The sequence below is a fragment of the Alosa alosa genome, chromosome 2, assembly GCF_017589495.1.
Source record: "Alosa alosa isolate M-15738 ecotype Scorff River chromosome 2, AALO_Geno_1.1, whole genome shotgun sequence".
In the NCBI taxonomy this organism is placed as follows: Eukaryota; Metazoa; Chordata; class Actinopteri; order Clupeiformes; family Clupeidae; genus Alosa; species Alosa alosa.
The window spans coordinates 18923647-18934681 of record NC_063190.1 but is presented as its reverse complement, the minus strand read 5'-3'; the positions used below and the strand labels follow the sequence as shown (position 1 = coordinate 18934681).

Below are 11035 nucleotides of genomic sequence, written 5' to 3'. Positions count from 1 at the left end.
CGAAGCACTTTTGAATTTATTTCCGCAGCATATTAGGTCATATCATAGATTATTATGGCAATTATTTAAACAGTGAAAATAATAATAAAAGAGTTTTTGAACTTTAATGTCACTAATGCTGATTATTCAATGATTCATTTGAATTTAAATATTTAAAATACTTTCACAGCAAAAATTATATATGCGATTAATTTAGATTAATTAATCACAGAGTATGTAATTAATTAGATTTTTTTTTTTTAATCGATTGACAGCCCTAATAATAATATATTATTTATAAAACGGTTTTAAGCATAGGTGAATACACAAACATTTAAAACGTGTAAAGTGTACTCTGTCTTGGGAAATAATGGCATTTTGAGATGCTGATCTGGAGGGGAACTGTAAGCCATAAGTTCAACTAGAAGTACCGCAGAGCGGTACAAAATATGACCGCCGCCCAGTCCAGCACATTTTTTCCACAAAAATAAATCACGCTGAAAGACATATATGATTCTAACTGTCTCACTAAATTGCACTATGCACACTCAATTCTCACTGATATCTGCTAGACAACAAGTACCAAAACATAGATACATAGATTTCACATGTAAAATCATGTGGGCATGTGTGTGTGTACATGTTTATGTGTGTGTGTGTGTGTGTGCGTGCTTGTGTGTGTGCCTGCGTATGTGCCTGTGTGTGTGCATGTGCATGCATGCGTACATATGTCTACTGTGTCATACGTATGATTACTGTGAATGTATGTGTGTGCGTGTGTATCTGTTTATGCATATGTGTGCATATGGAATGGGTTAACATGACCCCTGGAGGCAAACATACGCAAACAATTGGTCATCCTATTGGCCCTACAGTTCTCAAGATATTCACAGAAAACTGTACGGTGTACGGTCACTAAATGTACACATACATTTATTGTAAGGCCCCCCATGAACGAAAGTTCACGAAACTTGGCATGCATTCGGAGGGTGTCATAATAATCCTACACATCCAATTTCGTGCAGTTTTGACTATGTTAGGTCACAGATACCTGCGATTACAACACCTCATTTTTACTTTTTTGTGTTTAACTAGGTGGCGCTATACATGAAATGAGTGGTTATGGAATGGGTTGACATGGCCCCTTGAGATCAACATACAAAAAAAAGGTGGTCCTCCTAAACCATACGGTTCTCGTGATATTCACAGAAAACTGTGTCTGCCCTACCCTCCTTTCGGGGGTCCAGTGGGGGGGCTACAGATCAAAACGATAAACGATGGTTCCATGCTATCCATGTGGGGTTACACGCCTACCAAATTTCGTGTACCTCAGTCTTTCAGTGTCCCGGGAATCCTTGACAGAAATTTGGCCATGCGAAAAAAAAAAAAAAAAAAAGTCTGCGCTGCGCGCCGGTCATAATAAAACTCAACTTTATACCTTTCCACCTCCTACGAAAGGACAGGTTAAAATGGGTCTACTGTATGAGTGAATGTGGGTAGATTTCGAGTCAGAAGTCAGAACTCTTATCAAATTACTTCAAACTTGGGGCCCTATCGTACACTCAGCACTAAGCGCGACACAAGGCTTGTTCTCATCTTACACCCAATTCAGTGATGAATTTTTCCCCATGCGCTCCACTTTAATTGAACATTGTGCCCACAGGTGTGACAATTAAAGAAATGGGTGTGGTCTGGCGCATGATCCAAAAATCGCTATCTTACACCCTCTAAAAATCATTATGCCATTGACCAAGAAAGACCTGGTCTAAAGCAAAAGGCGCATATAAAGCACAGCTGAAGACACACTGTTACAAGGTGTAAGCAGCCCTTAGCAACAAGTTCCAAACAACTCGTCTGCAGGATAAATATTCTTAGGATATTTATTCAGTCATTCGAACATTATTGGGGTAAGTGTTGCTTTTTTTTAGGCTGTTTGTGATTGTACCCCCTTGTCAGTCAATAGTGAAAGTAGGCTAAATAACTGTAGAATTTTTTTGTCGTTGCCTATGAGACCACGGTGAACTTAGTTTTACTTTGCCTATGAGTTCAAATAGGCGAGTGCAGATGCATGTAGGCTATACCCTGCCAGTCACACACGGGTTTTAGTAAATCAAGGTTTAGTGGAATTCCTGTGTTGCATACACAGTCTTGCGTGCAAGCAGATTCCTTCAAATGTAGCCTACTGACTGTCAAAATACCAATGCGCTGTTTGATGTTGTGCTGCTTGCCATTAAATGGAATGACAGATGTCACTCTCATTGGTTTAAAGGATGTTACACCCAAAACACACCCATGACTGATTAAGAAACATAAGAACAACCCTTTTGAACAATGCGCCTGGCCTCTGATCACAAAATTAAATTAGTTAATGTGGACTAGGCACACCTTAAACCTTGTGTCTCTGGCCAGGCGTTTCAGATTGCCAAAATAGAGCCCAATTGCTACTCAGTCACAGGCAATGGCTCTTACTAACTCATACCATTGCAGTTGCTTTCGTTACACTGGATTAGTTGTCAAAAGCACATTTTTTCCCGCTTATTGAACACTATTTATCTTTAAATTTCTCTTAAAAACCTATGTAATGCCGTTAGAATACTATCAATGACTATACCATACCAACATAAACATGCTAACTGCATGTCATATTTTGTGTGTACAACTAGCAGCACTTTGAGGAAAAGAGGAAAATAAATACACAGTCATCAACACACTGTTATTTTTTATTTCTTTTTCACATCTCCAATGCAGCTTTGTTGGAAGATTAGATGACAAAAGGCACAAATTCACAGTAAAAGAAACAAAACAGATGACAGGAAAAAAGAGAGGGAGGGCAAGAGAAAGTGAGGCAAAGACAGAGAGAGAGAGAAAGAGACAAGGAGAGAAGGAGAGAGTGGACGAGATGATTTTTTAAAACAATTTAATTTGTTCAAAAATTACCAAATTTGTAACTCTGGTATAATTGATTCATATTTCTACCAGCAGCGCTTATGAAATCTATCAATGCTACATCAATGTGAGTGTCTCTTAGAATCGTCCAATCATCCACTTAACTGAATGAACTTTTTTGGACCCTTGTTTAAAAGGACACAAGAGAAGTTCACCTGATTGTTTGCTATTGGTACATTTCTTCTTAAAAGAGTCACTCATGTGCGTGTCCAAAACGTTTTTTTTTTCGGGGGTAAAGGGCAGAAATTATTCACAGTGTGAGATAAACATAGTGTAAGATCAGGGACTTACATATAGATACAACATTCAGAACAAAAATATACTTAGAGATCATCCTGCCAAAAAGGGGAGGGACCATGGCATGAAAGTGAGATATCAGGAAGAGGCTCAGTCAACATCATTGTCTTCTACGTGTAATCACACCAAAGGAATATCACCTGTTTGTTTATATAACAAAATGTGACAAATCAATCAGACCAAAACAAAAACACATTTTAATTCCCTTTGGTGCCAATGGCTCATCACTATCCTTCACACTCAGTTTCTGGTGCGTTGGATCTCGCCAGTGAAAATGTGTCGTTATCACTCACACAGCTTGTCTTCCCTTCCACTCCTGGGCTGAGAACACACACACTGAGCTATATCTGTTCTCCCATGTCAACGTTGAGCACCAGCCCTCAGTTCCGCCAGTGGAGTCAGACAAGGTAACAAGCAACAGTGATCCCAACACACCGGCCCTGAACCCCAGACACGTGAGGGCAACTACAGAGGGAGAGAAGGACGGGAACGTATGTATGTGCTGTTGTTTGGCAGGACAGTCTGGCCTATATATATGTTCATCTACACGTATTTATATAATATATACAATTAAATACATACACTTTTATATTTACTTTCTTTGTTTTCAGGGATGACATAAAGTTGTGAATATTGCTAATGGATTTGTTTGTTTGTTTGTTTGTTTTTTCCCGTACAGTCTCCCAGAGAATGAGAGCAGATGCTGGGGTGAGATCTGGAGCCGATGATGCAGCGCTATCAAAGATGTATAGACGAACCAACAAAAAAAAACACCCTGAAACCGAACACCCACTGCAGAGAGACAAACAGACCAAGTGCTACTGGAAAACACGCACACTCACTCGCTCGCTCGCACATCAGTGGGTCTTCTTGCACAGCACTGACCCTCGATCTCGTCCCCCACGACACGTCTCTGTATCTCTGATCTGACCGTAGTCATGGGTGAGTCAGCCACTCTGTGGGTCTCTGACTGCGTGGTCAGCTCTCGACTCTCAACGCGACAGTCTGGATATCGAGTACTGATAGAGGGACGTATGGATGAGAGGGGGAAGTTATTGCTCTCTTCTGGATAAATGACGTCTTATCCCTCGGTCCAATGCGATGCGATGCGTCATGGCAGACGAGGTCAAAGGAGTAAAGCCACCACCTAATATCAAGTTTCGAGTTTCTATTCACAAAAAGCCACAACAAAACGGACCACGCCTGAACCTTAGACAAATATTGATTTTGTTAAGTAACACAGGGACAGCAAGAACAGAAAAACAAAAACAGAAAATCTGGGGTTTCCGTGGTTGCCTGACAAATCCGTCCTACAGGCTGAGGGAGACCTGCTGTAGCCTACCTGTCTGGGTGGCGTTTGACTTCAAGATTTCAGACCTGTGTTTAGTTATCTTTTGTCTGTTAATTTCCTTTAGGTCTTATCTAACCAACTGTCTCCGGCTTACAGTCCTCCTTTAACAGCCCCTGGATTGTCCACAGACCAAAACAAAAGCCCACCAACCTAGTGTGTCCCATGCACTTGAAAGGTGTCTTAGAGGCTGCGACCATCTCTTACACTATCCGTAACAGTAACTGGAGCATACATGGGGCTGAGGCAGACGGGGAACGATAAGAAAACCCAGAACGCAGCTTTCGTTGGAGTAACTCTGGCTCAGTTCTGAACTTGTGGCATGGACCGGACCCTTCCACAGCCAGGCTTTGCTCTGGAGGGAGCAGTGTTGGAAAATAACTGGCCAAGCATCAGTTTGCACAAATAAGTCCAAACAAGTTGGGTGTGGGGGGTTAGCTATGATGAAACACAGACTCAAAAAAACACAAAAAAACACGCTCACGGGTTAAAACAACTCACCACCTATATTAAGAACATACTTGCAACTCAGTGAAATAGAAGTACAAGAGGGTATGTTCATATAGTACAATTAACATACTTATTCTTTGCCTTTATAGTGCACACAAACACCCACACTCTTGTCATAGCAACCATGTGATTCTTCCTGTTAAAGTAAGAACCACATTGTCAGCCTGGGAACAACGACATTGGACAAAGGTTTAGAGGTCGCCAGGCAACGCATAGGAAACAAGCAACTTTGTTCACTAGATAGCAAGGAAACCGATAACAGAAAAAAAAATAAATGTAACTGTGAGAAAATGGTGTAATCTGCCAGCACAATAAAAGGAAATATTACTACAACTCAGAACAAAATGATAAAATAAAATGCAGAGATTAACACTGAGAAGATTCAGCTTGGTCCAAAAGAACATACACAGACAAACTTTTAAATCTTCTTTTTTAAAAACCCTGTTTGTACAGCTCTCGTGATATTCATTATCTGATATATACTTTATGTACACACAACATGTTTTGTTCTTTTTAAAAAGAAATGACGTCTTCATATCTCTAATATGTATGTGTTTTTTCAAATGTTTGACATCTTAAAATACCTATAGGGTTGCTACAGATGGCTTAGCTGTAACAACTATTTGCTGTAGGATGCGGAGACTCTGAGGCAGTTCCACACTTTGAAACATTATTTCTATCTTTTTTAAAATTTGTTTCTCATTTTTGATCAGAAGTGCTCCGTTTTAGAAACGAGAAGGGGTGACAGGAGGGAATGGTTGACCTGTGGGAGGCCCACGCCAAGAGGAGGAGGAGGAAAGAGGAGGGGTCGGGGGTCAGGGGCTTGGACCAAGTTGACATGATGTTGGTGTTTCACCGTGACCACTGAGGAGAGTGATGCCGCTGGTGTTCATAAGATACGGTTCTGATCTGCAGAGGACACACACACACGCAAACACACACACGCATGCACGCACATACACACGCACACACAAAGAGAAAGAGAGAGAGAGAGAGAGAGAGAGAGAGAAGAGGAGTTCAAGCATTGAAGCACTACTACAAAAATACAATGTATATGTGCTTAGGTATTTAGGCTTTTAAATGTTAAATAAAAGTAAAAGAGTCTACATATAATATGATGATTTGTCATCATGATCATTGGACATGCCTGTCTGCTGTATCTAGATATACAGTGTTTACGCATTTCTAATAAAGACAGTAAGTGCACAAAAAGCAGAATATGAGCATAACAGGGAGGCTATACCGGGTTTGCAACTGAAGTGGTCCGTTTGCGGAGCGTAAAAATCGTTTTGGAAAAAACGTTTTTTTTAACGTACGCACCACTATCACGCCTGGTGTAGCTTGAATTTCCCCTGGGGATCAATAAAGTATCTATCTATCTATCTAGTACCATTGACCAACGTGGAAGCTAATTGTTACGCCATACAGAACGCTTCAGTTACGTGCCCTGCTTAGTCTCCCTGTAAGTGTACAGAAAGTCAGATGCTGGCACAAAGTGAATTAAACATACGGAAGGTCCCACTGCGATCTGAATATTATTATGTCTTATATAAATGTAACTGAGGTGCGTCCACTGGTGATCTGGCCATCTCAACAAAGTGCTCAATGCTGTAGAGGAAATGGTCACATGGGGCCCTAGAGGTGGGCCAGCGAGCGGGGCGGCTAGAAGAGCTTCTCACAAGGATTAATGTTGCATTATTGATCGCCCCTCCAGTCACCTATAAATAAGCTGTGCTTTAGAGAGGAGAGGAGACGTGATGCAATGGGGAGGCAGGCTCTAAAAAGCACATTTGCAAGCAGGCAAATGCATTGCCAACCACAATGTAATGATGGAGGTATAGTACTATTAGTAGTAATGATATAATACTACAGTAGTAATAATTATAGTAATACAAATAGTAATAATAATCATCATAGTATTATTGTCATAGTAATAGTCATATGTGCAATGTGGTCATGGTGCTACATATCTCCTATGGTCGATAGTTATTATGGTCGAAAGTTATTGTTTTGTATGGCTGTTTTATAAAAAAAAAAAATATATATATATATATATATATATATATATATATAATATGTTCTACTTTAGAAATGTGTTTTCCAAGAAGCCCATATATATATATATATATTAGCTTCTTATATATATATATATATATATATATATATATATATATATATATATATATATATATATATATATATATATATATATATATATATATATATATCTTGGAAACACATTTCTAATGTAGAACATATTTATGTCACCATCTGAATGAGAAAAGCACTGAGCCTGGCTGCCTATAAAACCACTAGCCTGCTGTGGCACCAAATAGAGCAGATGTGAAACGGACAGTAACCAGTTACCATCATTGTCAGCAGCAGCATTGCAAGGTCCTGCATCAGTCCTCAAGAGCGACCATTCCTTTCACTGGGTCTTTCACTCTCATCTGGGAGAAAGAGAGAGAGAGAGAGAAAAGACAGAGAGAGAGAAAGAAGATAGAGAGGGAGGGGAGAGAGAGAGTGGGGGGGGGGTTAATAAAGACAAAGAGGGAGATAAGACATTGCATCACAGTCATTATCTTTGTAACTTCCTGTTGAATGCCCAGGAACAGAAGGTCAAAGTTAACCTCATTCTCTTTTCTATTTTTTGAGCCAATCTTCGCAGTGTCTGTTAATTAACACAAATCACAGACAGAAGAAGGACTGTGAATACATTTTCAAAGGGTCACCATGGGTCAAAGGGTCAACACTGTGATACCTCAGTGGTTTTCACAAGAACTGTAGTGACAGCGAAATGCAATTTTAATTTGGCACAGCAGGGGGCATGTGACTGGTCAGCTCGAATGCTAGTAACCTGTGAAATAATAAACTAGTTCAGGGAAAGAATGGAAGACATTCTGCTTTCTGAGGTTCAAGTCTTCTGTTCTGTCCTTTTCTAGGTGCTGTATTTTAGTTGCGTTTGAATCTATTAGAGGCTCGGTTCCAATTCGAGATCGATTGTATTTTATTTCGACCTGCTGGTACCGTGCCAGACACCCACTCAGCACCATGATGAGACGGTTTATTACAGCAGGCTCACCTGGGGCTCCGGCTATTTCTACCTCTATTTCACAGCAAATTAAATGACCAACAAGGCTACTGTTACTTTGTATTACTTACAGTTTTTCTCAGTCGCTCTGGTGCATTTATCAAATCATTATAAACGTTTGCACAATAGTACGTGCAAACTGTACCACAGTGGATTACCTGCAAAAGCATGTAACTTGCACAAAATGCTCAGTTCATGTCTCGAAGAGTTAAGATATATGTATGTGTCTATATGGATTACAATCTATAGCTGCTTTTGGTGTTTCTGTTCATATCCTCAGTATACTTACCTTGCTAAAACCTACTTTTATTAAAAAAAAACGTTGTGAAGAGAGAGACAGGAAGTGAGTGGGAGAGAGAGATGGGGTGGAATCTGGAAGTGACCCGGGTCGGACTTGAACGTGTGTCCCCGTGGGTGCGAATATAGTCAGGGCGCTGTAGCCAGTTGCACCACCACACCCACCACCTCGGTTACTCGTTAACCCGCTCACCTCGTCCAGCTCCCTCCTGGTTTCCTCCTCCATTCGCCGGATGTCGTCCATGTTAAGCTCAATCCATCGGTCGATCCAGCAGAAGAGCTGCCGATGGAAGTTAGTGAACAAGCGCTTCTCTTGCTGTGAGAGGGTGATAGGCAAAGAGATAGAGAAGGAGAGAGAGAGAGAGGGGGAGAGAGAGGCAGAGTGATAACGTTAGAGATGGAGAGAAGGAGTGAATGAGACAGAGGCCAATAATGACAATGGCAAGAAGACAAGCACATTTCACATATGGAAACAATGAGGCTATGGAATTCACACAGCTGTACATTCTGTCCCTGGACCTTTATTGGACCTTGGAAGTGGCTTTGGGTAAAAGCGTCAGCTGAATGGATAAATGTCTTTCCTCTCTCCTCACCTTCTGAATGAAGTTCTCCACCTTGTTCTGCAGTCCCCACCACTTGAACTTGACAGTGACCAGTTTGTAAGCGCACATGTGTGGGCAGTCTGTCTTTTTAGGCAGCTCTTTCTGTGTTTTTAAAAAATACAAACAAATGATGAAAAACAAGGCCAATCCTCTAGCTGTACACAACATGTCAATACATACATTACACACACACACACACACACACACACACACACACACACACACACACACACATACACACACACACACACACTGTGTTTAAATATGGATGAAGCCATTCAGATAACATATTAAACCAAATGACAGATTTTGCATGCTAACAAACCCTGCACACTTACATAATGGACACGCCTGAGCATCTAAATGGCAGTCCCTGCCTGGCCCTATGCCTGTGTGTGATGTATGTGTCATCCAGTCTATGGAGTATTTGATAGTATTTCAGTACCGGCTGTTCCACCCTGTTTCCTCTATAGTAGGGTTTAACCTTTAAACATGGCCCTTCTTTTATTTTCATAACAGCCTTGCAGATGGTTGCTCCTTAAATGTTGCTTGACTCTCAAATGTTAGGAAATGTCACGCTTGATTTAGCCATTATTGCTAATGGTGAGGCAAGCAGTCTGTGCTGTTGTTTGTGTGTAACAGTTTGCTATGCTGCTCTTGGAGGATGTGACCACAGTGTGGCTAATTTATCTGTGTGTTTTACACGTGATAACATCTTCAGATGACAGGCAAATAATATTGGGCAAGAAGCAAATGTTGTTTTCTTTTGTCCGGCCCTTTATTAGAGCTCCTTAAATTAACTGCCCCAGGCATTCTCCTTGTGTTCTCTATAATGAACTGCCCCAGGCATTCTCCTTGTGTTCTCTATATTAGTCAACATTTTCCTCTGTTGTTCCTGCTTATGTTATTCCATAGTTTTTTTTGGCTTAAATAGCTTATAATTGCTGATCCCACTTATTAAATATTGAAAATATAATTAAAAAGTACTTGCTGAATACATATTGATACATATTTACCTGTGTATTTGTTACATAAATACGTACCATTACCCCTTACTGAACCAAACCCAAGCGTTATCCCTCATCTCAAGTACATCATGAAATTACATGCACATAAGAGCATAGTATATCAATTAACTAAGAACTGACTTCCTGAGACGATACAACATGGAACCATGCAGTCAGTCAACTATCAGTGTTTGGCCAAGGTTTCTCTTTGCTCCCGCAGACCGACTGCCAAATGCAGTTATCAATGCCTCTAGCTTTCAATGATAGGTTCTTAAAGAGGAGCGATCGAGCAATCTGCCTCTGGGCAGCAGTGGACAGTTAAGTCAGCGGGATTCACACACAAGGATGTCGTTCTTACAGCAGCAGCTGTGCAGCGGCTCTCTTCTGCCTAATCAGCGGATCGTGTCTCATAAACAGAAACAAACCCAACTTAAAGGCACAAAGGGTGAACGCATGTGGTGGCTTCATGGCAAACTCTCTCCACAACAGATAAAGGGCAAAGAGATAGGGAAGAGCAGCAGCTTACCTTCCAGTCAGGCCCCAGTGGTCCTCGGGCGGTCTTCACCGACTTATACTTTGAAGGGTCCTCCTCAGGCTTGTAGTCCTGGAGAGAGTCGCAGGGGGGCGTGGTGCAATGACAGAACAGCAGTCAAACTCAAAAAGCCACCAGCTAACACATCACAACATTAACATTATAACACAGTAATCTTCAACCAGGGGTCCGCGGAGGTAATGCAGGGGGTCGGCCAAATTTTTTTACTCTTCCAAAAATCAAACACGTCCGATAGGTAACATAAACATGACATAGAAAAGATGCTTTCTATTCGCTTTACAATAACACATAGGCTACCTGTGAGTCTTCATGCAATCATGTGATCACCATGGGAACATCTGCAGAATTCAGCTATCCACGTTACCGTGTGGCGAAAAGCGAAACTGTCAGACAGGTGAATTATAG

At 41.0% G+C, this 11035-nt stretch overlaps 1 protein-coding gene across 1 annotated transcript in view; it reads right to left on the bottom strand.

Annotated features, from left to right (window-relative positions):
* Positions 1 to 2681: 2681 nt before the first annotated feature.
* pitpnab (phosphatidylinositol transfer protein, alpha b) overlaps positions 2682 to 11035 on the bottom strand; it is a 23506-nt gene continuing 15152 nt past the window's right edge. Inside the window, exons 8-12 of the mRNA XM_048237912.1 lie at positions 10604 to 10681; positions 9062 to 9172; positions 8662 to 8784; positions 7448 to 7530; positions 2682 to 5989 (exon numbers count right to left, since the gene is read on the bottom strand). Of these exons, the coding sequence (XP_048093869.1) occupies positions 7483 to 7530; positions 8662 to 8784; positions 9062 to 9172; positions 10604 to 10681 (360 nt within the window). The 3' untranslated portion in view covers positions 2682 to 5989; positions 7448 to 7482. The remainder of the gene's footprint in view (positions 5990 to 7447; positions 7531 to 8661; positions 8785 to 9061; positions 9173 to 10603; positions 10682 to 11035) is intronic.